At 42.1% G+C, this 23,009-nt stretch overlaps 1 protein-coding gene and 1 long non-coding RNA gene across 2 annotated transcripts in view; one reads left to right on the top strand and one right to left on the bottom strand.

Moving 5' to 3' along the window:
• The window catches only part of HTR3B (5-hydroxytryptamine receptor 3B), a 40,715-nt gene extending 33,392 nt beyond the window's left edge, over nucleotides 1-7,323 (bottom strand). The window contains exons 1-2 of the mRNA XM_017523304.2: nucleotides 7,012-7,323; nucleotides 2,215-2,366 (exon numbers count right to left, since the gene is read on the bottom strand). Coding sequence (XP_017378793.2) covers nucleotides 2,215-2,366; nucleotides 7,012-7,063 — 204 coding nt within the window. The 5' untranslated portion in view covers nucleotides 7,064-7,323. The remainder of the gene's footprint in view (nucleotides 1-2,214; nucleotides 2,367-7,011) is intronic.
• Nucleotides 7,324-16,268: 8,945 nt separating this feature from the next.
• On the top strand, nucleotides 16,269-16,559 carry LOC108300495. Its single transcript, XR_001823456.2, has 2 exons — nucleotides 16,269-16,303; nucleotides 16,392-16,559. It is a non-coding gene; the product is annotated as an uncharacterized LOC108300495 (long non-coding RNA).
• The last annotated feature ends 6,450 nt before the right edge of the window (nucleotides 16,560-23,009 follow it).

The following is a 23,009-nucleotide window of genomic DNA, read 5'->3' as shown; positions in this document are numbered from 1 at the left end:
GCCTGAACCCAGGAGGCGGAGGTTGCGGTGAGCCGAGATGGTGCCATTGCACTCCAGCCTGGGTAACAAGAGCAAAACTCCGTCTCAAAAAAAAAAGAAGAGAGAGAGTGGGAGGGAAGGAAGGAAGGAAAGAAAGGTTATATGGGTATATGTAATTAGCAACACTCATCAGTTTGTACACTTAAGATCTGTGTATTTTCAAATATGTTTATTTTACCTCAATTAGAAAAAAATTTTTGAGAAATAAATGGAAAAACAACGATTAAATCACTTTAACAAAACGGGCTTAGTAAAGTCTGTTTTTAGGTGAAATCAAAATGAATCTGGGACCAATGAAATAGAAGGCTTTGTAATTTAAAAAACAAAAGGAAGAATATAAAGAGGTGCTAACCTTCAGGGCCATCACGTGTTGATGGCTTACTAAGAACTCTGCCAACTACTTGACATACATGTGTTTATTTCATTCCTACAGCCCGTATTTCATATATAGGAGAAAAAGGATGCTTTAATAAACAAATTATCCCCACCATCTTTAGCAAACACTTTAGATATAAAAGCCTCCTTATAAACTCAAGATACCAAGGCATTTTTTTCTCTTTTAAATTACAAGCAATAAGTAATGAATCTCTTCTTTTTTTTTTTATTTTTTTTGAGTCGGAGTTTTGCTCTTGTTACCCAGGCTGGAGTGCAATGGCGCAATCTCGGCTCACCACAACCTCTGCCTCCTGGGTTCAGGCAATTCTCCTGCCTCAGCCTCCTAAGTAGCTGGGATTACAGGCACGCACCACCATGCCTAGCTAATTTTTTGTATTTTTAGTAGAGACGGGGTTTCACCATGTTGACCAGGATGGTCTCGATCTCTTGACTTCATGATCCACCCGCCTCGGCCTCCCAAAGTGCTGGTATTACAGGCGTGAGCCACCGCGCCCGGCCTGAATCTCTTCTTAAATCTGCTATTATCATTAACAAATGTGAACCACAGAATAAAATACCCATTACTATTTTTGGTTTCAGCAATATTCATACAATATGTACTATGATCTATGACCACAATTGTTGTTTTTGTTTTTGTTTGAGAAAAGGTCTGGCTTTGCCTTTTCTCAAAACAACAACAACAACAACAACAAAAATGTCCCAAGCTCAAGCTCTGCTCCCATTTCTATCCTCTGGCTGGGACTACAGGCATGCACTACCACACCCAGCTAATTTTTGTATTTTTGGTGCAGACAGGGTTTCACCATGTTGCCAGGCTGGTCTTGAACTTGCGTGCTCCAGTGATCTGCCTACCTCGGCCTCCCAATGTGCTAGGATTACAGGCATGAGCCACCACATCCAGCTTCACAATTCTTAAAACATCTTTTTTTTTTTTTTTTTTTTTTTTTTGGAGACGGAGTTTCGCTCTTGTTACCCAGGCTGGAGTGCAATGGCGCGATCTCGGCTCACCGCAACCTCCGCCTCCTGGGTTCAAGCAATTCTCCTGCCTCAGCCTCCTGAGTAGCTGGGACTACAGGCACGTGCCACCATGCCCAGCTAATTTTTTGTAGTTTTAGTAGAGACGGGGTTTCACCATATTGACCAGGATGGTCTCGATCTCTTGACCTCGTGATCCACCCGCCTCGGCCTCCCAAAGTGCTGGGATTACAGGCTTGAGCCACCGCGCCCGGCTCTTAAAACATCTTAATCCCATTAAACTCGTATTTCTAGACTATCTTCTCTTCACACTGTCCACTGGAGGCTAAAAAGCATAGTATGCCTGATGAATTTTATTTTATTTATTTTTTTTTTTTGAGACAGAGTATCACTCTGTCGCCAGGCTGGAGTGCAGTGGTGCCATCTCGGCTCACTGCAATCTCCATCTCCTGGGTTCAAGCAATTCCCCTGCCTCAGCCTCCAGAGTAGCTGGGACTACAGGGGTGCACCACCAAGCCCAGCTAATTTTTTTGTATTTTTAGTAGAGACAGGATTTCAACATGTTGGCCAAGATGGTCTCAATCTCCTGACCTCAGCCTCCCAAAGTGCTGGGATTACCGGCGTGAGCCACCGTGCCCAGCTGCCTAATGGATATTTTACCTAACTGCTAAAATGACCCTAGCACAACTTTCCTGCCAATTCAACTAGAATCTCAAGAATACAACCTCTCTTAGGCTCCCTCATGAACTGCAGACTGTTTTAAAAGACGTTAGCAAGAATAGGAAGGGACAAGATGGTCCTTACCACATCCAATATAGCATGGACAAGCAGGTCCAGGTAGACTGTGGTGGCCTTGGTCCAGTTGTAAACTGGTCTTACTTCTTTATGATATTTCTGTAATAGCTGCTTGCTGAGATGATACAGAGCAGAATTCCTGGGATGATGTGTATCTGTGGCTAGAATTCCTGGAAAAGAAACTATCATTGTGAAGATAAAGGTAAAAGGAACTTGGTTTCTTTAGGAGGTTTCAGACTCTTCAGGACTCGGTGGCTCTTACTAGAATACAGCTTTCAGCTCGCCAAAATCCACATCAGTTCACAGCCAGCTGGTAGAGACTTTGGCAAACGCTTAAAGTAAGCTGATGGCCTAAGTGCCCAATGGAGAAATCTAATTGTAAAAAAAGTAAATCAACCCCATCTCTCAAGGTTGCAAACTGTACATACAATTCCATTTTACAGCAATGCTGCATAAGACAGAATAATTTCTTTTTTCCTATATATCCTCACCTAGAATCTAGAAGACACCCACCTACACACTTAGCCAAAACTTAACTCCCGCCTTGGTTTTTCTTTTGATTTTTCATTTGTAATTCAAAAATTAAATAGAAAAATCAAGCAAAAAAAATACACAAACCCATTAACCCAAAAAACTTGTTTAGATTTCTAGATAATGGAATTAACAGGAGCCAAATTTGTACTTTTCTCCTCAAAGATATATTTTCTCACTTCCTCTGTCCTAAATAAAATGCACTTGTCAGAAAATGAGATCTTTGTTTTGAGAAAATTCTCTCTGGTTCCAGGAAGCAACCATTTCTTCTGACCCAAAAATCTTGATTTGTAGAGGAGCTGTGATTGGTGTTGAGGGCAGGGAGGCCACGGGAAGGGAAGCAAGAGAAATGAGCACCAGCAATTGGAAGTGACAAATTTGTGAGGGCTTTCTCTGAATTGCAAAAAGATATTTTGTTCACAAGCTTTGCCAGCCCTTAGGGGATTCATAGCTTCACTCAGTCATTGGACCGAGGCAAATTGCACACCTCCTGACAAACTGCATGAGTGAAATCTCTCTGTAGTGTCCTGCGTGTGAATTTGCCTGGGCTCTCAGTGGTTTTGATGGTTATTTTGATGAGCTGCCGAAGGTATAAGAGATCCAGCAGGAAACTGTAAATGAGATCGCTTCTCCCTGTGCGACAATCCTGTTTACACCCATTTCTTTATGAATGATGTCATGTCACTTGCCGCCACAGGCAGCAATTTCTATGATTTAACAATGTCAGTGTGACCAAAATGCTAACAGCAATGCTGGAGGTGCAATGCCAGACTCCTTGTGGGCAGAGTAATATTCACTTTCATTACCATCGGAACTGGGAATCTAATGAGCATTTTAACTCCCTAACTATTCACCCAAGAAGATGCCTAAAATGGCGTTAGCTATTCAGGCTTGCAGGACTAAGGTGGGTGGCTTGCATCAGGCATCATTTGTAGGGTATTTGTGAACTGTTATTGTCAAAAAGTGTGCTGTGAATCTCTCTACCTGAGAACATTTCTTGCTGGTGTACCCCAGGGGAGGGAAGTCAGGAGCACAAAGCAAAGCTGGCCCAGTGCTTTTCCTGCCAACTTTGCTTTGGGCGGCTTCACGTTTACCTTGCTTGGAAGCTCCCAATTCAAGTCTCAGTTGGGGAAACACTGAAATGAGCATGTTTCAATACAGGAAACTACCTGAGACAGCATTAAAACATAATTCTGAGAAATGAATATGTGTTCCCCAAACCCTCTGCTCGTAAAGACTCCAATTTCCCTCTGCGATCTTGTCTGAGAAGCAATCCATAGGTTCCCTATGGATAAACTCATGTTATCTAGAATGGGTCAAAGTCTTGGTTAAAAAGAGAAAGTTCTGGAAGATAGGACTAGGAACAAAAGAGAATCGAACACTGAAAGGAGAAAAATAATAAGCAAATGGAAATGCACTTAAAAAACCAAAAGGGGAAAGAGTTCATTGTTTAAGATGGGAAGAAATAATAAATTACATTTCTACTATGAATGCAAATTTGCCTGAGGAGAAAGATCAATTACAGGAGAGAGATTAAGGATTTAAGTGACCATTAATTAACAGTAAATTATGCCTCTTGAAAGCTAATGTGACATTCACACAAGCACTAAATGATTCACAGTTCAGTGATGTTTCAACAGACACTGATGGAAGCTATCAACAGACCCAGAAAAGATTCCTTGCCAACACTGCCTTCTTGAATGCTAATAATCAGCTTCAAATAATTCACTTGTAAGATTTCTGGAAAGTAAAATGTGTTAGGGACTGAGCTATGAAGCACTTGTAGGTGAAGAGAGATTGAAAAAGAAAAAGATAAGTACACAATAAAGTTATTCCTTTGTTTTCCTTGTTTTAATGACTTCCTCTCCCATGCACCTGCCTTAAAGTGTTCAGGCACTTTGATGAAAAGCACTGTTCTTGCTTTAGTTACTATGTATCTGTAGGATTATAAGAGAGTTACACATATATCTGAGAGGTTAAAAGGAAATGAGATTTAGGTATTGAATTCCTAACACTAATTGAATGCTGACTGTATGCCAGGCATCAAGTTAAGCTCTCACATGAATGATCTCCTTCAACGTTCCTAATAACCTGATGAAACAGGTACTCTACAGCCCTGTGAGGAGTGCACTGTTCCTGCAGGTGTGGGACTATTGGCATAATGAGGTTAGCACTGCCCAAGGTCATGAAACTTGCAAGTGAAGGGAGTGATATTTATACACAGCTTGTCTGGATCTGAGTGAAGCCCAAGCTCTTAATGATGACACCACAGGATTAAGTGTAACCTGGCTCCCTGAGAATATTAGGAATAATAGTAAATAACCTTTCAAAAGGAAGACTGACATATTGTATGGAGTGTTATTGGACAGAAATAGCCAGTGGTATTTTCTATATGTGTTTTCGGGTTAATAATGTCTTACATTTGTAGTGCGGTGGCTCACACCTGTAATCCCAGCACTCTGGGAGGCCAAGGCAGGAGGATCACTGAGGTCGGGAGTTCCGACCAACCTGGCCAATATGGTGAAGCCCTGTCTCTAGTAAAAATACAAAAATTAGCCAAGCATGATGGCGGGTGCCTGTAATCTTAGCTACTTGGGAGGCTGAGGCAGGAGAATTGCTTGAACCCAGGAGGCAAAGTTTGCAGTGAGCCGAGATCGCACCACTGCACTCCAGCCTAGGCGACAAAACTCTACCTCAAAAACAAAAACAAAAACAGAAACAAAAAAACGTACATTTGCATTGCATCTTACAATTTCACAATGCTGTCTTATTTGATTGTCATCAATATTCAAAATAAAGTTAACTTACAGGAAAACTGAGTCTCTAAGACATTAATTGACTTCCCAGGGTTACATGGCTGGTGAACAGTGAAGCAGGAGTTAGCTGGTTCTCCTTGTTCAGGCCTCCTTCTATCCCAGCACACCGCCCCTGGGATTGGTTCAGCACTCTTACATTTACAAATAGTCTTGATTTGTAAATATACTAAAATGTGTAATGTAAATATAGTAAAACCCAGTAAAATTCCATAAGGCAGATCTTTCTGCAACAAGTATCTATGGTATGGTTTATGGCAAAGCACTGGTTATTAGACAATATTAAAACACTTCTTTCTGCTACATTTAGAACAAAAATCATGCATAATACAAAACATCAGAGAGATATTGGTAAGAACTTAGCCTGTTTTCTTACCTTCCTTTTTCTATTTTATCTTGGTTTAATGTTCATGATTGTTTTCTGCTAAGAAACCCATTTGGCATTTAATGACATTTCCTCTGTTTTTATTTTTACAATTAAGATAAGCTTTTGCCTTTACGTTCCACATCCAGGATTTTTATACTACAATGATAAGTGGCTATTTTTCTTCTCTACCCAATAAAAAAAAATTATTTCCAGCTTCCTGGCGACCAAATTTCTAACGCATCTCTATAATCGACTCATCCCACTTCCAGTTACATTTTAAAACTTGAGAATTCAGATATGAGCTCTCAGAGAACCCTCAAGAAAGTGGAGTGTTGAGAAACACCAGCATAATCATAAACTCTTGATTTGTGTACGTGTACTAAGAATCAATTGCATCCTACCTAAAATGATGCAATGTAGTAGCGTTAACACTGGCATCATGGAAGTGTAGTTCCAGAAAATCAGAAAAAACAACATATTAACTTTTTTAACATATAAACTTAATATATTAAAATATATTAAGAGGAATTGCATACTGAAAACTTGCAAGTTTATAGTACCTGTCTTTAGAGATATACTTATCACCTATATAAATTTTGTAAGGTGAGATGTTAAAGACTAATACGAAAATGATATACATATGTCAGTAGCTACGACAAATCTAAGGGACTTTTTCTCTGGGCTGCTAAAAGCTGATAATGAAGCCAAGACTATTTTGGATAATAAAAACATGTTATCTACAGATAAGAGCAAATTTGAAAAATAATGTCCCAAACTTTCAATGTAAATTGCTGCCAAGAGCTTGATTTCTAGAGAAGCAGAGATTTATCAAGCAATTATAACCTTTCAGAGCACATTTTCAGCTATGTGTAAAAAGCCCCACAGTGTGATGCTGCATGTACATGTATTTGCAATAATAGGAACACAGTCAGAAGCAAATCACTGTTTTCCATGTAGCTTCACAGGACTGGAATTTTACAGATGACAAATAAAAGCAAACACTTGTGAGGAGTTCTGTAGCACAGTGTATAAAAATATTCTCTATCTTCTAAGAGTTAATACTCAATGCCTAGTAAAATCATTAAAAGGACTCACCTACAGCCACCAGGATGCAGGCCCACAGGGAAGCCATCACACTTGCCAACATTCCTGGGCAGATCCCAGAAAGGAGAAATGCAAACTTGCCTACCAGATGGAATGCCGCTCAATTTTTCCTAACAGGGCTCCTCTCCACTCTGTTCTTCTCCTTCTCCATTTGCCAGTTGGTGCTATCCTTACTGGGGCTATTTTGTAAACACTCAGCGGGACCAAAGGCAATACCAGCACCATGCAAATGTTTTGGAATTGATGCCATCATGAAATCCCTTAACTTCAAGATCAGACCGTGGCCAACATTTCCATTTTCCTGACAGGAGATAGCTAAGTGAATAATGTAATCTGAGAGGAGCCCCCAAGGAGAGGAAATTCCACACTAATATGATTTCCTTTACAGCCTTTACCTAAGGCAGTGCTCTTGCTGACATTCAGGACACTAATTTCATTAATAATTGAAACCCAAATAGCTGTTCTAAATCAGACTTATGCAGTAACATCTTCAGCATTTGACAATGGTTCTTGGGCTACTGAATTACACAAGGCTAATGGAAACCCGGTATTGTCTAATGAAGAATGACTGCAAACAATGCAATGGAAAAAAGTGCTTTTTGTTTTTCCTAAGCCTGTTTAATTAAAAGAAACATTGATTTTTGATAAATAGGAGGGCCTCTCAAATTTTCACTTCTTACATTTCAGAAAGTAAGCTTCTAGAAAGGATGCTTCTAGGCTTATTGAAGATGAAAACTATTAAAGTTTAACATTTAATAAAAGTTTTTTTAACTTTTTAATTGAATATCCATTCATTCTTCATTACTAAGGGAAAAGATGCATAATTCTATATAATAACACTATTTTCCATTCCTTGACCCTCCCCCAGATGCTCTAGAAAGAAAAAACAAGTCAGGCACAGTGGCTCACACCTGTATCCCAGCACTGTGGGAGGCCAAGGCAGGCAGATCATCTGAGGTTGGGAGTTTGAGACCAGCCTGACCAACATGGAGAAATTTTGTCTCTACTAAAACTATAAAATTAGCTGGACATGGTGGCACATGCCTATAGTCCCAGCTATTCGGGAGGCTGAGGCAGGAGAATCCCTTGAACCCAGGAGGCGGAGGTTGCAGTGAGGAGAGATGGCGCCACTGCACTCCAGCCTGGGTGACAGAGGGAGACTCCATCTCAAAAAAGGAAAGAAAAGAAATAAATACAAATGTAATGTGTATGTACACATGTACACACACTACCTCTGTCCACTTAGCAGCCTAGGAGAATGACATCCCGATAATAACAAGCACACCTAGCACCCATAGCTCTTCCGGTATAGTCTTGCCAAAAATTCATAACTTGAATCTATTCAGGAGGAAACACCAGACCAGACAATGTCATATTTTGGGACAAACAAAATGGCAGGCATCTTTAAAAGTACCAAGGTGGGCCAGTCCTGTAACCCCAGTACTTTGGGAGGTTGAGGCAAGAGGCCTACTTGAGCCCAAGAGTTTGAGACCAGCCAGCCTTATGTATGCATCCTACATAAGGATACCCTGTCTCCACAAATTACAAAATTCCATGTGGTGTACTCCTGTACTACCAGCTACTTGGGAGGCTGAGGCAGGAGGATCACTTGAACTCAGGAGACGGAGGCTGCAGTGAGCTGTGATTGTGCCACTGCACTCCAGCCTGGGCAACAGAGGTAGACTCTGTCTCAAAAACAAAAACAAACACACACTTAAAAGTGCCAAGATCATAAAAGTTAAGGAAAGACTGAGGAACCTATCAAAAGGAGACTAAAGAGATACAGCCCGGTATCTGATTCTGAACTGGATCCTTTTGTTATGGAAATAATTGAAATTCAAATGAGGTACGTGGATTAGATGGTAGTAATGTGGCAATGTAGCAATGTTGCTTTCCTAATTTTAATTGTATCGAGATTATGCAAAAGAATGTCTTTGTTTGTGAGACCAGCACACTAAGTATCCAAGAGTGAGGGAAGACAGGAGCAACTGACTCACACCTGTAATCTCAGCACTTTAGGAGACTGAGGTGAGTGGATCACCTGAGATCAGGAGTTCAAGACCAGCTTGGCCAACATGGTGAAACCCCATCTCTACCAAAAATACAAAAATTAGCCGGGCACGGTGACACATGTCTGTAATTCCAGCTACTCAGGAGGCTGAGGCATGAGAATCGTGTGAACCCAGAAGGCAGAGGTTGCACTGAGCCAAGATCATGCCACTGCACTCAGCCTGGGTGACAGAATGAGACTCTGTCTCAAAGAAAAAAAAAATAGTGAGAGCACATCATGTTGCTAACTTATTCTCAAATGATTATGGGGGTTGGGAGAAATTCTTTCTACCCTTCCTCCAATTCTGCTATACATTTGAAAATATTTCAGAAGAAAGAGAAATGTAAATGTAACTTGGTGGAGGAACTTTGGTATGCAGTTACAGAAAGTCTATTTGAGAAATACCCTTTAGAGAGGATGAGCAGTTAAATGGGCCTTTGTCAAGAGACAAGGCCGTAGAGAACTGATCTGGTCCTCAAAGTCTCCGCTCTTCCTATTGGTTCTTCGAATTGTCAGCTTCTATTTATGAGTTGAATTAGGACAAGAGAAAGACAAGCTACAGGCAACATTGCTATGTACGTGGCACTTTTTATGGAAAGCAATGCAGAAACATCCCTTTATGCAAAGGTTTAATTGAGGTGATGATCGACATTGCATTCTTGCCACGCATTTTAGTAATCCATGACTCTAAGTCAAGCCTTCTGGGGACATGCTTCCCTCCCTTTTCTTTGCTCTTCTCATATGCCCATCTGTTACTGGAAGGCCATTGCTAATGATGTGAAATACAGGTATATTACGATTTCATTAGCAAACTTAACAACAGTCTGGTAATCCTGCCCATTATGGCTCTTTATTGGCTGATGAATTCTGCCAAGATGGGAATGGCTTTGTGTGAGTGACTTGTCGTCAAAGTAGGTTACATACAGATGCTTCCTGATCTTTCCTTGACAGCCTTGCTCTGTACCATCGGCTGGCCTAGAGCTTTCTTTTTTTAACCTTAGTGTCTTATCCGGACTTTGTTTACTCAATACTCCTAGTTTTTGTTTTTAAGAGGCAGGGTCTCATTCTGTCGCCCAGGCTGCAGTACAGTGGTGTGATCATGGCTCGCTGTAGCCTCCATCTTCCAGCCTCAAGCAATCCTCTCACCCCAGCCTCCCATAGCAGGGGGTATATGTGTTTGCCACCACACCTGGCTGATTTATTTTATTTTTATTAGAGATGAGGCCTTACTGTGTTGCCCAGACTGGTCTTGGTCTCCTGAGCTCAAGTGATCCTCCCACCTTGGCCTCTCCAGTAGCTAGGAATATAGGCATGCACCGCCACACCTGGCTAACACTCAGCACTTTTAGGTTTGGTATTGCTCCTCTCCTCACCCTTTAATTTTTCATGAAAATGGTCCCTCCTCACTATGCTTACAGACGCATTTTTCATCCACAGATATGGTTTGGCTGTGTGTCCCCACCCAAATCTCATCTCAAATTGAAATCCTCATGTGTTGAAGGAGGGGCCTGGCGAGAGATTATTGGATCATGGGGGCAGATTTCCCTCTTGTTCTCATGATAGTAAGTTCTCACGAGATCTAATGGTTTTAAAGTGTGACACTTCCCCCTTCTCTCTCTCTCCCTTTCTGCCATGGAAGACATTGCCTTGCTTCCCCTTCCCCTTCCACCATGATTTTAAGTTTCCTGAGGCCTCCCCAGCCATACAGAACTATGGGTCAATTAAACCACTTTCTTTATAAATTACCAGTCTCATGGATTACCTGAGGTCAAGAGTTCCAGACCAGCCTGACCAACATGCTGAAACCCCGTCTCTACTAAAAATACAAAATTAGCCAGGCATGATGGTACATGCCTGTAATCCCAGCTACTCAGGAGGCTGAGGCAGGAGAATTACTTGAACCTGGAAGGCGGGGGTTGCAGTGATCTGAGATCACGCCACTGCATTCCAGCCTGGGCATCAAGAGCAAAACTCTGCCTCAAATAAACAAATAAATAACCCAACCTCCAGTATGCCTGTATAGCAATGTGAGAACAGACTAATACATCCACCCAGAGAAAGTTTTTTATCTGCATTGTTTCTGCTAACTCCCCAGACATTGTCCTTGAAAGGATGAGTGTGGAGGTGAGCCTCATTCCAGCCTTTCCAGCAATCAGTATATTTAATATTTAAGTCAAATTTTGGAATCATGAGGGATTAAGCATTTGGACTTCTTCTTTTTTCTTTTTTCTGACACAAAGTCTTGCACTGTTGTCCAGGCTAGAGTGCAGTAGTGTGATCTCAGCTTACTGCAGTCTTCACCTCCCAAGTTCAAGTGATTCTCCTGCCTCAGCCTCCTGAGTAGCTGGGACTACAGGTGTGTGCCACCACACCTGGCTAATTTTTGTATTTTTAGTAGAGACAGGGTTTCACCAGGTTGGTCTCGAACTCCTCAGGTGATCACCCACCTCAGCCTCCCAAAGTGCTGGGATTCCAGGCGTAAGCCACCATGCCCAACTGTATTTGGACTTCTTAGGTAGCATTACTTGGGTAAAAGAAACAAAGATTTAATCTGGGATTTGAATGTACCATTCTCTTATAGAAGTTCAGGCCAAGCGCATCATTAAGAAAGTACCTGAAAATATATTTCTTTTAGAAGTCCCTACTTCACATCCCCATGAGGCTTTGTACTCTGTTTCTCCATTATTTTCAAGTAAGATATGGCACCTCTTAGATAGACCGATGTCTTTTGGAAGAAGCAAGGGGAGAGGGTTTATTATGCAAACATAATAAGGAAGTGTTTATTATGCAAACAGCAACTGAGTTATGTGTCCTTTAAGACTACTAAATAGTTTTTAATTACTGCTATATCAGTAAATCCCATAAATATGCAAATGCAATTAGTTCACAAAATAGGCCTTAAATATCTTTATTCCTCTCCAACAAAGTTCTTTGAAGTTAATCGCTAACTCTCTTTGTTCACTCCCTTGGCAGTCATGCTAAAATTGACAGGAATTTTGACAGATGTACATATTCAGGGGGAACCAAATTTTCTGAGCACATCTGGTCAGGCTAGAGGAAAAAAGCAGACATGGACACTACAGCCAAACTGAAACGTTTAATGAGTAGAGTCCATGTGAAATTTCCGTTACTCCACAGCGTTGCCCTCTGAAATCAATTTCAAGCTAACCACAGAGGCGTCACTTCAAGTACAAAGACATTCAGCATTCCATTTTCCTCTAGCTTAGAATTTCATTTTTAATAATAATGCACATTTTATGGTCCCTAAAAAGTAAACAAATAAACAAGGAAACTTGTGGTTCTGGACTTTTGTGGTTTATGTGTCATGGTTTTCTGTGGGAGGTCATAGAGCATAAAATATAATGTCCCAAGCCTTGGAGTCAGACATATCTCATTGTGCATCCTAGCTTCATCGCTTGCTAGATGCTCATGGCCTTGGTCAAACTGTTTACTGTTTCCAGGCCTTAGTTTTCTCATCTGTAAAGAAGGTTTAACCAGCACTGAGTTAGTTTTCTATGGCTGCATTAAAAAATTACCGCAAATGTATGAGCTTAAAACAGCACTCATCAGCCAGGCGCGGTGGCTCACACCTATAATCCCAGCACTTTGGGGAGGCTGAGGCAGGCGAATCACCTGAAGTCGGGAGTTCAAGACCAGCCTAACCAACGTGGAGAAACCCTGTCTCTACTAAAAATACCAAATTAGTTGGTCATTGTGGCACATGCCTGTAAACCCAGCTACTTGGGAGGCTGAGACAGGAGAATCGCTTGAACCCAGGAGGCAGAGGTTGCGATGAGGTGAGATCACACCATTGCACTCCAGACTGGGCAACAAAAGCAAAACTCTACCTCAAAAAAAAAAAAAAAAAAAAAAAAAAAGCACTAATCTATTGGCTCACAGTCCTATAGGTCAAAAATCCAGGAACAGAATAAACGGATCTGCTCAGTGTCTCACAAGGCTGAAATCATGGTCGCGTGCTGGAGCCAGCTCTCACTGATCAAAAAAGCCATTTTTTTAAATATGTTGCAGTGATAACAATTGATAACTTGAAATCAGTCAGCCAGGAGCAGTGATTTACACCTGTAATCCTAGCATTTTGGAAGGCTGACTCAGGCAGATCACTTGAGCCCAGGAATTGAAGACCAGCCTGGGTAACATAGTGAAACCCTGTGTCTATGAAAACTATACAAAAATTGCTGGGCATGATGGTGCACGCCTGTAGCCCCAGCTGGTTGGGAGGCTGAGGTAGGAGGGTCACCTGAGCTCAAGGAGGTCAAGTCTGTGATGAGCTATAATTGTGCCACTGTACTCTAGCCTGGGTAACAGAGTAAAACTGTGTCTCAAAAGAAGAAAGAAAAAAGAAAAGAAAGAAAGAGAGAAAGAAAGAAAGAAAGCAAGTTTAGTCATAAAGAGAAAATTTGTCACATGGAAATCAGCAAACACTCCCACCAGGACCCTTCCCACCAGCTGGTTACAAAGTCTTTAACTACATGCTGTGGCCACTCCCTTGATCTTACAAGGCCTCATATGTTCCTACATTGCAGAACTTATTCAGGTATATTACGAGTCTTTGTTCACTTTTCTGTCTCTCTAGAATTTGATGAATACCTTGAGGGCAGAGCACTGTTGTATTATTCAGCTTTCTATCTCCATTATAGAGCTTGGCACCTAATGAACGTTGATTGAGTGTTCCGGACGGACGGAAGGAAAAGAGGGAAGAAAGAACTAACAAATGAGCAGAAAAGAACTCTGGCTTATGCCAGAAAGATGATGCCAAGAGGACCCCAGCCTATTCAAAACCACATCCAAGACGAGGTACACTCACCACCCGTTTCACAAAGAGCAGGTGAGATGGTGACTTGAGTTTGAAGCAAGATTGCTTTTATTTGATTTGCTTCAGAACCAGGGAACAATCGGTGCAAAGGACAAACACGAGACAATAGTGCAGATAGATCATGAGTCCCTTTGACTCACTCGGAGGGTGCCCCAAGTTCAGAAATTTTACAGTCCTTGAGGGTAAAATGTCCCCCAAAAGCTAGAGGAAAATAGAAGGTGGAAGGAACTCGGAGGAACACAGAAGCTTATGCTCCCAATGACATCAGTTCCAAGAAACCACTTAGTGAGACTACAATATATGGCAGACCCTCTTATCCTGTATACTATGTCATTCAGATCTTCTGCACAGATTATGGGCCTTGAAGTCTTGCTGTGCCAGCACTGGGGGATCTCCTCTGCTCTGTGGCTCACTGTAGAGCCCCCAGTGTTTCCATTTAGACCCATGTAGGCATTTTCTGGGGAGAGGCTTGGATACAGTCAGTTAGTGCAGCCAGTGAGATATTCTGGTTCAAGTATAAATCTCTGGATATTTCCATGTCTGCTATGACTCAAGATGAGGAAAGGTCTTTAATCTTTTAGAACTTTATTCATTCATTCATTCATTCATCCACTCACTATGTAGGAAATTGTGATAGACCTTGATGATCTACAGATAAGAGAGCTCAAGGGAGGTGGGTTGGAGGTGACAGATAAGAAATATTTCAATCAGAGAAATGCCTACAGATGGTTGAGCTGGAGAAGACTCAGGCAAAGAAAGGAGCCCAGACTTGGAGTGGGAATAGGTGGAGGCTTTTCACAAATGGCATTTGTGCTGAGTACTGATATTCAGCTGGGTAGGGAGTGGGAGAACGGAGCTCCCAGCAGAAGGAATTGCAAGTGAAAGGGCTGGAGGTTGAGATGAGAGAGCATGGTGCCTTCTGGGAATGGGGTCAGAGGAGGGTGCAAGCCTCACTTTGTAAAATTGGGGGAAGATAATTCTAGACTCACATGAGTTGAATGAATTCAAAAGTTCATGATGCAGAGTGTTGAGTAGGGATAAAATAGGAAAGTGAAATATTGTATAAGTCTGTATAAATGCTGTTATTATAAAGCTGTCTCCAAATGGCCTATAGCAATTATTCTAAAATGCACAACAGCTGTATTTGTCCCCCTTCTGCCATTGCTGAAATTTACACTGTCATTGCGCCAGGAGGAAGGCTTGGCACTAATAATAGGCTGGCTGAGTATGGCTGGAGTGTGACAGACCCCTAGTTAGAGCCCTAAAAGACTGCAAGTGGGGAACTGTAAAGCTCTGAGGAAATCCGAGTCGGTAGCTGTGAATATAGTCAGAGCACCACCTCGTGGTGGCTGTCGTGCCTGCCTTACCCAATTCTGCTCAGCCCCAGAAAACTACACAGCTCATTTTAAGTTTAATCATACGGTGCACTTTCAGATGATTTCAAAGTCATGTCACGCCTCTATTCATGTCACCACTATTTGTCTTTGCTGTAAATTCTCCTCTTTGCGTTCCCCAGCACCAATCCACACCAACCCATCCAATCCATTTTCACTCAGCTTATGACTAGCCACTAGTTCCTTCCTCCTACCTCCTTATTTTAATTCTTTCAAACTCATGGTCCCTAGGAGCTCCCAAGTTTCCTGGGAAACTGACTCAGTAACTTATCTTTTTTCTTTTTTCTGAGCAGAGTCTCGCTCTGTCATTCAGGCTGGAGTGCAGTGGCATGATCATAGCTCACTGCAGCCTCGACCTCCTGGGCTCAAGTGATCTTCCCACCTCAGCCTCCAGAGTAGCTAGGACTACAAGTATCACCATGCCTGGCTAATTTTTTTTGAGTCTCCCTATGCTCCCTAGTCTAGTCTTGAACTCCTGGGCTCAACTCCTGAGACACCTTAGCTTCTCAAATTGTTGAGATCACAGGTATGAGCCATCACGCCCATCCTCAGTGACTTCTTACAGTGTAACTTTCCTACTCTTTCCCTAAGAATGGGAACAAGTCTTCTCCACATCTGAAAAGTTATAAATAATATTATTAAAATCCATATCAGAGATTTACTACAAAGATAGGACCCCAGAGGGACTGTCTGCACCTGCCAGTAGAGGAAGGCTGGTCTCTGGCCATGCAGCGACGGGCCAGTGACACAGTGTCCTGGTAGGCAGGCTGGCATACCAAGTTTCAGAGGAATTGCCCCAGGGAATGGGAGTAGAAGTATATGACCTCTTGAAAAGCACAAAGCATTTGTTTCTATGTTGAGATCATTCAGAGGTTTTGAAGGCACCAACCCTGCCTTTGATTTGCTTACAGTCAAGTGAAGCAGACACAAGTCAATAATCAGTAGAGCCACTTAAGTTTTCTAAAAGAGATTTAGCAGCAGGTTGCAAGTGAATATGGGCTTGAGGTAAATCCTCCTCCTTGTTGAACTACAGTTTCAGTAGATGATTCATGATATTTTAAGGAATTGGAATTTTTAAATAAAAATATAAAAGTTTTGTTCCTAAATAAATGAGAAAGATGCTTCAACAAAGATTCTTTATGCTGAATAATTATGATGCATGAAGGTGGTAATCTGCTTTGTTTAAGTGGATTTTAAATGCCAGACAATTCTAGACAGTTTTTTCTTGATCAAATAAAAATTTAATTAAAACTTAAAAAAATTAAAAGCCGTTTAATATTGACAGGAAAGATAAAACTCTGTAACACTGACTGTCTTAGAGTGGGTTTCCCTGAAACATAACTGTAGTAAGGCTTTGTGTATAAGCAATCTGTTTTAGAAATACTCCCAATAGAAACTGAGAAAGAGGGGGGTGGTTTTAGCTTGAACCCTCAGGGACACTTGACAAGTAAAAGCCTCACAAGGGAGGCTGGCCTGTACACTTTCATCCCACCTGTCAGCTGTTGGCTAAGGGGAACAGGGAGTCAACTCCCAGATATTTCCTGCTCTTTTCCTGGGCAGACAAAGCTTTAGTAGCCTACAAGTAGTCTCCAACGAAAGTCCTGGATGTGAGCCTTGGAAGCAACAGTAGAGGGAAGCCAAGGGAGGTAGTGCAGAGGCAGGAACAGAGGCCTGAAAAGATCTGGAAAGACCACTAAACAGTTTCTGTTTCAGAGACAGCACAGTCACATGGGGGCACCAACTTTCTTATTTGTTCAGAAGACAATTAAGACAGGGCATCATGGTATCACGCCTGTAATCCTAGCACTTTGGGGGACAGAGGCAGGCAGATCACTTGAGATCAGGAGTTCCAGACCAGCCTGATCAACATGGCAAAACCCTGTCTCTTTTTTCCTTTTTCTTTTCTTTTTTTTTTTTTTTCTGCTCTTTTTGAGACAGAGTCTCACTCTGTTGCCCAGGCTGCAGCGCAGTGGAGCAATCTTAGCTCACTGCAGCCTCTGCCTCCTGGGTTCAAGCGATTCTCGTGCGTCAGCCTCCCGAGTAGCTGGGATTACAGATGTCTGCCACACTGCCCAGCTAAGTTTTTTATTTTTAGTAGAGACAGGGCGTGTTTTGCCATTTGGTCAATATGATCTCAAATTCCTGACCTCAAGTGATCCACTTGCCTCAGCCTCCCAAAGTGCCAAGATTACAGGCGTGAGCCACCGCACCTGGCCTTGAAGCCCCATCTTTACCAAAAAATACAAAAATTAGCTGGGTGTAGTGGCATGAGCTTGTAATCCCAGCTACTGGGGAGGCTGAGGCACAAGGAACTCTTGAACCCAGGAGGTGGAAGTTGCAGTGAGCTGAGATTGTGCCACTGCACTGCAGCCTGGGCAACAGAGCAAGACTTGGTCTCAAATAATAATAATAAATAAAAAAGAAGACAATTAAATTTCCAGGAACCTGATGATTAACTTTGCAGAGCCCAAACATACAGAAAGATAATTAACACTTTTGTTTTCTTTTTCTTTTTTGAGAGACTCTCACTCTGTCACCCAGGTTGCCGTGCAATGGAGCAGTCTCAGCTCACTGCAAGCTTCACCTCCTGGGTTCTAGTGATCCTTATGCCTCCGCCTCCTGAGTAGCTGGAATTATAGGCACCCACTACCATGTCTGGCTAATTTTTTATATTTTAGGTAGAGATGGAGTTTCACCATGTTGGCCAGGCTGGTTTCCAACTCCTAACCTCAAGTGATCCTCCCACCTCAGCCTCCCAAAGTGCTGGGATTACAGACACATGCCACCACACCTGGCTAATTTTTGTATTGCTTTTTTTTTTTTTGAGAGACAAAGTCTCGGTCTGTTACCCAGGCTGGCGTGCCGTGGCACGATCTGGGCTCAATGCAACCTCTGCCTCCCAGGTTCAAGTGATTCTCCTGCCTCAGCCTCCCAAGTAGCTGGGATTACAGGCATGCACCTGGCTAATTTTTGTACTTTTAGTAGAGATAGAGTTTTCTCATGTTGGCCAGGGTGATTTATTGCTTTTTTCAAATTAGTATTACTTCTCCTGGCTGGGCGTGGTGGCTCACACCTGCACTTTGGCAGACCAAGGCAGGCAGATCACTTGAGGTCAGGAATTCAATATCAGCCTGGCCAACATGGTAAAACCCCGTCTCTCTGCTAAAAATACAAAAATTAGCCAGGCATGGTGGTGCCTGCCTGTTGTCTCAGTTACTTGGGAGGCCGAGGCAGGAGAATTTCTTATGCCCGGGAGGTGGAGGTCGCATCACTGTATTCCAGCCTGGGCAACAGAGCAACAGTCCATCTCAAAGAAAGAAAAAAATATATATTACTCCTCCAAATATTTTCCTTTGGAAAAAGCTCTCTCTACAAATATTTGGTGATGACTTTGCCGTAATTTTAACAGAGTCACATAGTTACTATCTTGACCATATATTTTAAAAATAAAATATGAAATTTAAAAATCCGAAGTCTAAGTTCTACTGGTGTGATGTATAAGCAAGTAATCTGCAACCCTGGCAGCACATTAGGCTCATCGGGTATTTTCATTTTTCATTTTATTTTTTTTATTTATTTATTTTTTTAAATTTATTTTATTGCATTTGGGGAGTTTCGCTCTTGTTGCCCAGGCTGGAGTGCGATGGTGAGATCTCGGCTCACTGCCACCTCCGCCTCCTAGGTTCAAGTGATTGAGTAGTGGGGATTACAGGCTTGCGCCACCGCGCCTGGCCTCATAGAGTATTTTTAAATGACCTGGGCCCCACTTCTATACATTCTGACGTTATGGTGTAAGATGGGACCCAGGCACCAGCATGTGTTTGAAACTCCTTAGGTAAATCTAATGTGCTACTACGGTCTAAATCAATAGAAATAAATAGATTCACTTGCTGATGGATGGAATGAATTTCCTTTCATTCCATTATTATTCAATTCAATTCTGATGCTTGTAAAAGGAATCTTTTGGGATGCCTGCCCCGTTTACAATTCCCCTCTTTGAGAATTTCCTTTTTCTCCAGCTTCAGTAGCCAAGTATGTACTGTTATCCGACCTCCTCTGATGAAATACAATAGGACAAGGGGTGAACATCTGGTCCAAATGGACCACTAGACTTTCCCAAAACTGGGAACCAGGACAGTAAGTCACTAGCCAGCTGGCTAATCGTGCTGCCCCTGTGAAATAAGAAATGCTGTAGATCCAGGGCTGGGATAATGTCAATTTCCACAGAGAAGCAAAGAACATTGGCTACAGAAAATGCAAAGAAAACAGGCCTGTGGAGAGACCAAGGATGAGAAGTCACCTGTGGCCCCAGTTAAAGAGACAAGCAATTTTGATTTTTGTTGACTCTCCAGGAACTGGCTTCACTGCTTGTGTGGCCCAGCTACACTACATTATGAGACTGCTCTGTGGCCTCAAAAAAAAAAAAAAAATCACCTTCCCTTCCAATTTTACTTAGAGCTACTTGTGCTGGTTTCTGTTATTTACAACTAAAAAGATCTTGTTAGGCTTGATGCAATGGCTCATGCCTGTAATCCCAGCACTTTGGGAGGCTGAGGCAAGTGGATCATCTGAGGTCAGGAGTTTGAGACCAGACTGTCCAACATAGCAAAACCCCATCTCTATTAAAAATACAAAAATTGGCTGGGCACAGTAGCTCACACCTGTAATCCCAATACTTTGGGAGGCCGGGGCGGGCAGATCATGAGGTGAGGAGATCGAGACCATCCTGGCCAACATGGTGAAATCCCCTCTCTACTAAAAATACAAAAATTAGCCAGGTGTGGCGTCACATGCCTGTAATCCCAGCTACTTGGAAGGCTGAGGCAGGGGAATTGCTTCAACCCAGGAGGCAGAGGTTGCAGTGACCCAAGATTGTGCCACTGAACTCCAGCCTGGGTGACAGAGTGAGACTGTTTAAAAAAAAAAAAAAAAAAAAGATTTTGTTAATTTGGCCAGATGTGATATTTATGCTAAAACAATATCTTTCCATTAGATAAAGTACAGTCATGCATCACATAAGGATGTTTTAGCCAATGGACCACATATATGATGGGGTCCTATGCAGGACTTATATTGGAGATTATAATGGAGCTGCTCTATACGGGTGTACCATTTTTTATCTTCTATACAGTATTTTACTATGTTTAGATATATGTAGTATGTTTAGATAACCAAATACTTGCCACTGTTTTACAAGTGCCTATAGTATTCAGTGCAGTAACATGCTGAGCAGATTTGTAGCCTGGGAGCAATAGACAATACCATATAGCCTATGTGCATAGTAGGCTGCACCATCTAGGTATGTGTAAGTGCACTCCGTGGTGGTCAAACAACAATGAAGTTGACTAATGACATATCTCTCAGAACATATCCCCGTCATTAAGTCATATTACTGTATGTAGAGGAATATCAGCTGATAGCATGTGTTCACTGCTGGCTTGTGCAGAATCACTCCTTACCACCATGTCTGTCTGCATTTAAGGGAGAGAGGCCATGCCTTAATCATCCAGGCAGCATCTAGCACAGTAAAATGTGTGTTCAATGAATAATTTTTAAATTCAACCATCAGCCTTATTGAATAGAACATGTATGTTTCACTCTGCTAAGGGTACTATAACAGAGTAGCCTTTGTTATACCAAGACTCAGTAGCTTAGATAATGGAAATTTATTTTCTCACAGCTCTGGAAATTGGAAGTCCAAGATGAAAATGTCAGGAGAGTTAGCTTCTTCTGAGGCCTCTCTCGTTGGCTTGCAGATGGCTGCCTTCTCACTGTGTCCTCACACAGCCGCCCTACATCTGTGTTTTCTGTGTCCTAATCTCCTCTCTGTATAAGGACATGAGTCATAATAGGTTTAGGTCCACACTAAAGATCTCATTTTAGGCTGCACTCGGTGGCTCATACCTGTAATCCCAGCACTCTGAGAGGCTGAGGTGGTTGGGTCAACCTGAGGCCAGGAGTTTGAGACCAGACTAGGTGACATGGTGAAACCCCATCTCTACCAAAAATACAAAAATGAGCCAGGAGTGGTGGCGCATGCCTGTAATCCCAGCTATCTGGGAGGCTGAGGTGGGAGAATCACTTGAACGTGGAAGGCAGAGGCTGCAGTGAGCCAAGATTGCACCACTGCAACCCATCCAGCCTGGGTGACAGAACAAGACTCCATCTCGAGAAAAAAAAAAATCTAATTTTAACTTGATTACTTCTTTAAAGAAACTACCAAACATGCAAAGGGAGGAACTTGAGAGGAGAAACAAAATATGAGTGTTTAAAATACAGAAAAAAAAAAAAAAAAAAGAAACTACCTTCAAATATAGTCGCACTTTGAGGTACTGGAGGTTAAGGCTTTGATATATGAATTTGGGAGGACACAATTCAACTTGTTCATTCACTTACATATTCTACATTTATTTTGTTTTGAGACAGGGTCTCGCTCTGTTGCCCAGGCTGGAGTGTAGTGGTGTGATCTTGGCTCACCACAACCTCTGCTTCCCAGGCTCATGCAATCTTCCCACCTCAGCCTCCTGGGTATCTGCGACCACAGGCGCACACCACCATGCCCAGCTAATTTTTTGTATTTTTGGTAAAGACAAGGTTTTGCCACATTGCCCAGGCTGGTCTTGAACTCCTGAGCTCAAGTGATCCATTCACCTCATTCTTCCAAAATGCTGGGTTTACGGGCATGAGCCACTGTGCCTGGCCAGTTCCACACACTTTTGTTGATAATAATAAGACAGGCCTAGTGTAGCTCCCAAAGTAAAGACTCCAACATGCTCCATCATTGCTAAATGTACCAATTAATTTATAATTGGTACATCTGAGTTCATAACTCTCAAAGAATCTTAGAGATAGCAATAACTCCAAATTACTTGATTAGCCCTTTGAAGAAAGCTAAGGCTACACACTTCAGAAAAATTTTCAGCCATATTATTATTTTAAAAGTCATATCATTAGACCAGGAGTGGTGGCTCACACCTGTAATCCCAGCACTTTGAAAGGCCGAGGCAGGTGGATCACTTGAGGTCAGGAGTTTAAGACCAGCCTGGCTAACATGGTGAAACCCTGTCCCTACTAAAAATACAAAAATCAGCTGGGCGTGTTGGTGTGCACCTGTAATCCAGCAACTCGGGAGGCTAAGTCAGGAGAACAGCCTGAACCTGGAAGGCAGAGGTTGCAGTGAGCTGAGATCGTACCACCACACACCAGCCTGGGTGACAGAGCAAGACTCTGTCTCAAAAATAAATAAATATAAAAGTCATATCATTAAAACTAACATAGATACAGGGGTTTTTTTTGTTTTTTTTAATAGAGACCAGATCTTGCTATGTTGCCCAGGCTGGTCTCAACCTCCTGCCCTCAAGCATGGATACAGTTTTTAAAAGGCTTTTATCCTAGTTTGTAGCTGTGAATTGGCCAGCTCACATTTTATTCTTTTACTTAAAAATTTTTTTCTTTCTTTTTTTGTGCTTTGTTGTTGTTAATGTTCAATGGAGATTATTTACATTTAGTAAAATGTGTAGATCTTAAATGTATAGTCTGATGGTATCTTAGTTCATTTTCTTTTGCTATACATGAATACCACAGATTGGGTAATTTATAAAGAATAGTGGTTTAAGCCGGGCGCGGTGGCTCACGCCTGTAATCCCAGCACTTTGGGAGGCTGAGGCGGGTGGATCACGAGGTCAAGAGATCGAGACCATCCTGGTCAACA

This window comes from Cebus imitator, unplaced genomic scaffold, assembly GCF_001604975.1.
Source record: "Cebus imitator isolate Cc_AM_T3 unplaced genomic scaffold, Cebus_imitator-1.0 Scaffold28, whole genome shotgun sequence".
In the NCBI taxonomy this organism is placed as follows: domain Eukaryota; kingdom Metazoa; phylum Chordata; class Mammalia; order Primates; family Cebidae; genus Cebus; species Cebus imitator.
The sequence above is the reverse complement of the archived record's forward strand: the minus strand, read 5'-3'. Positions and strand labels throughout refer to the sequence as shown.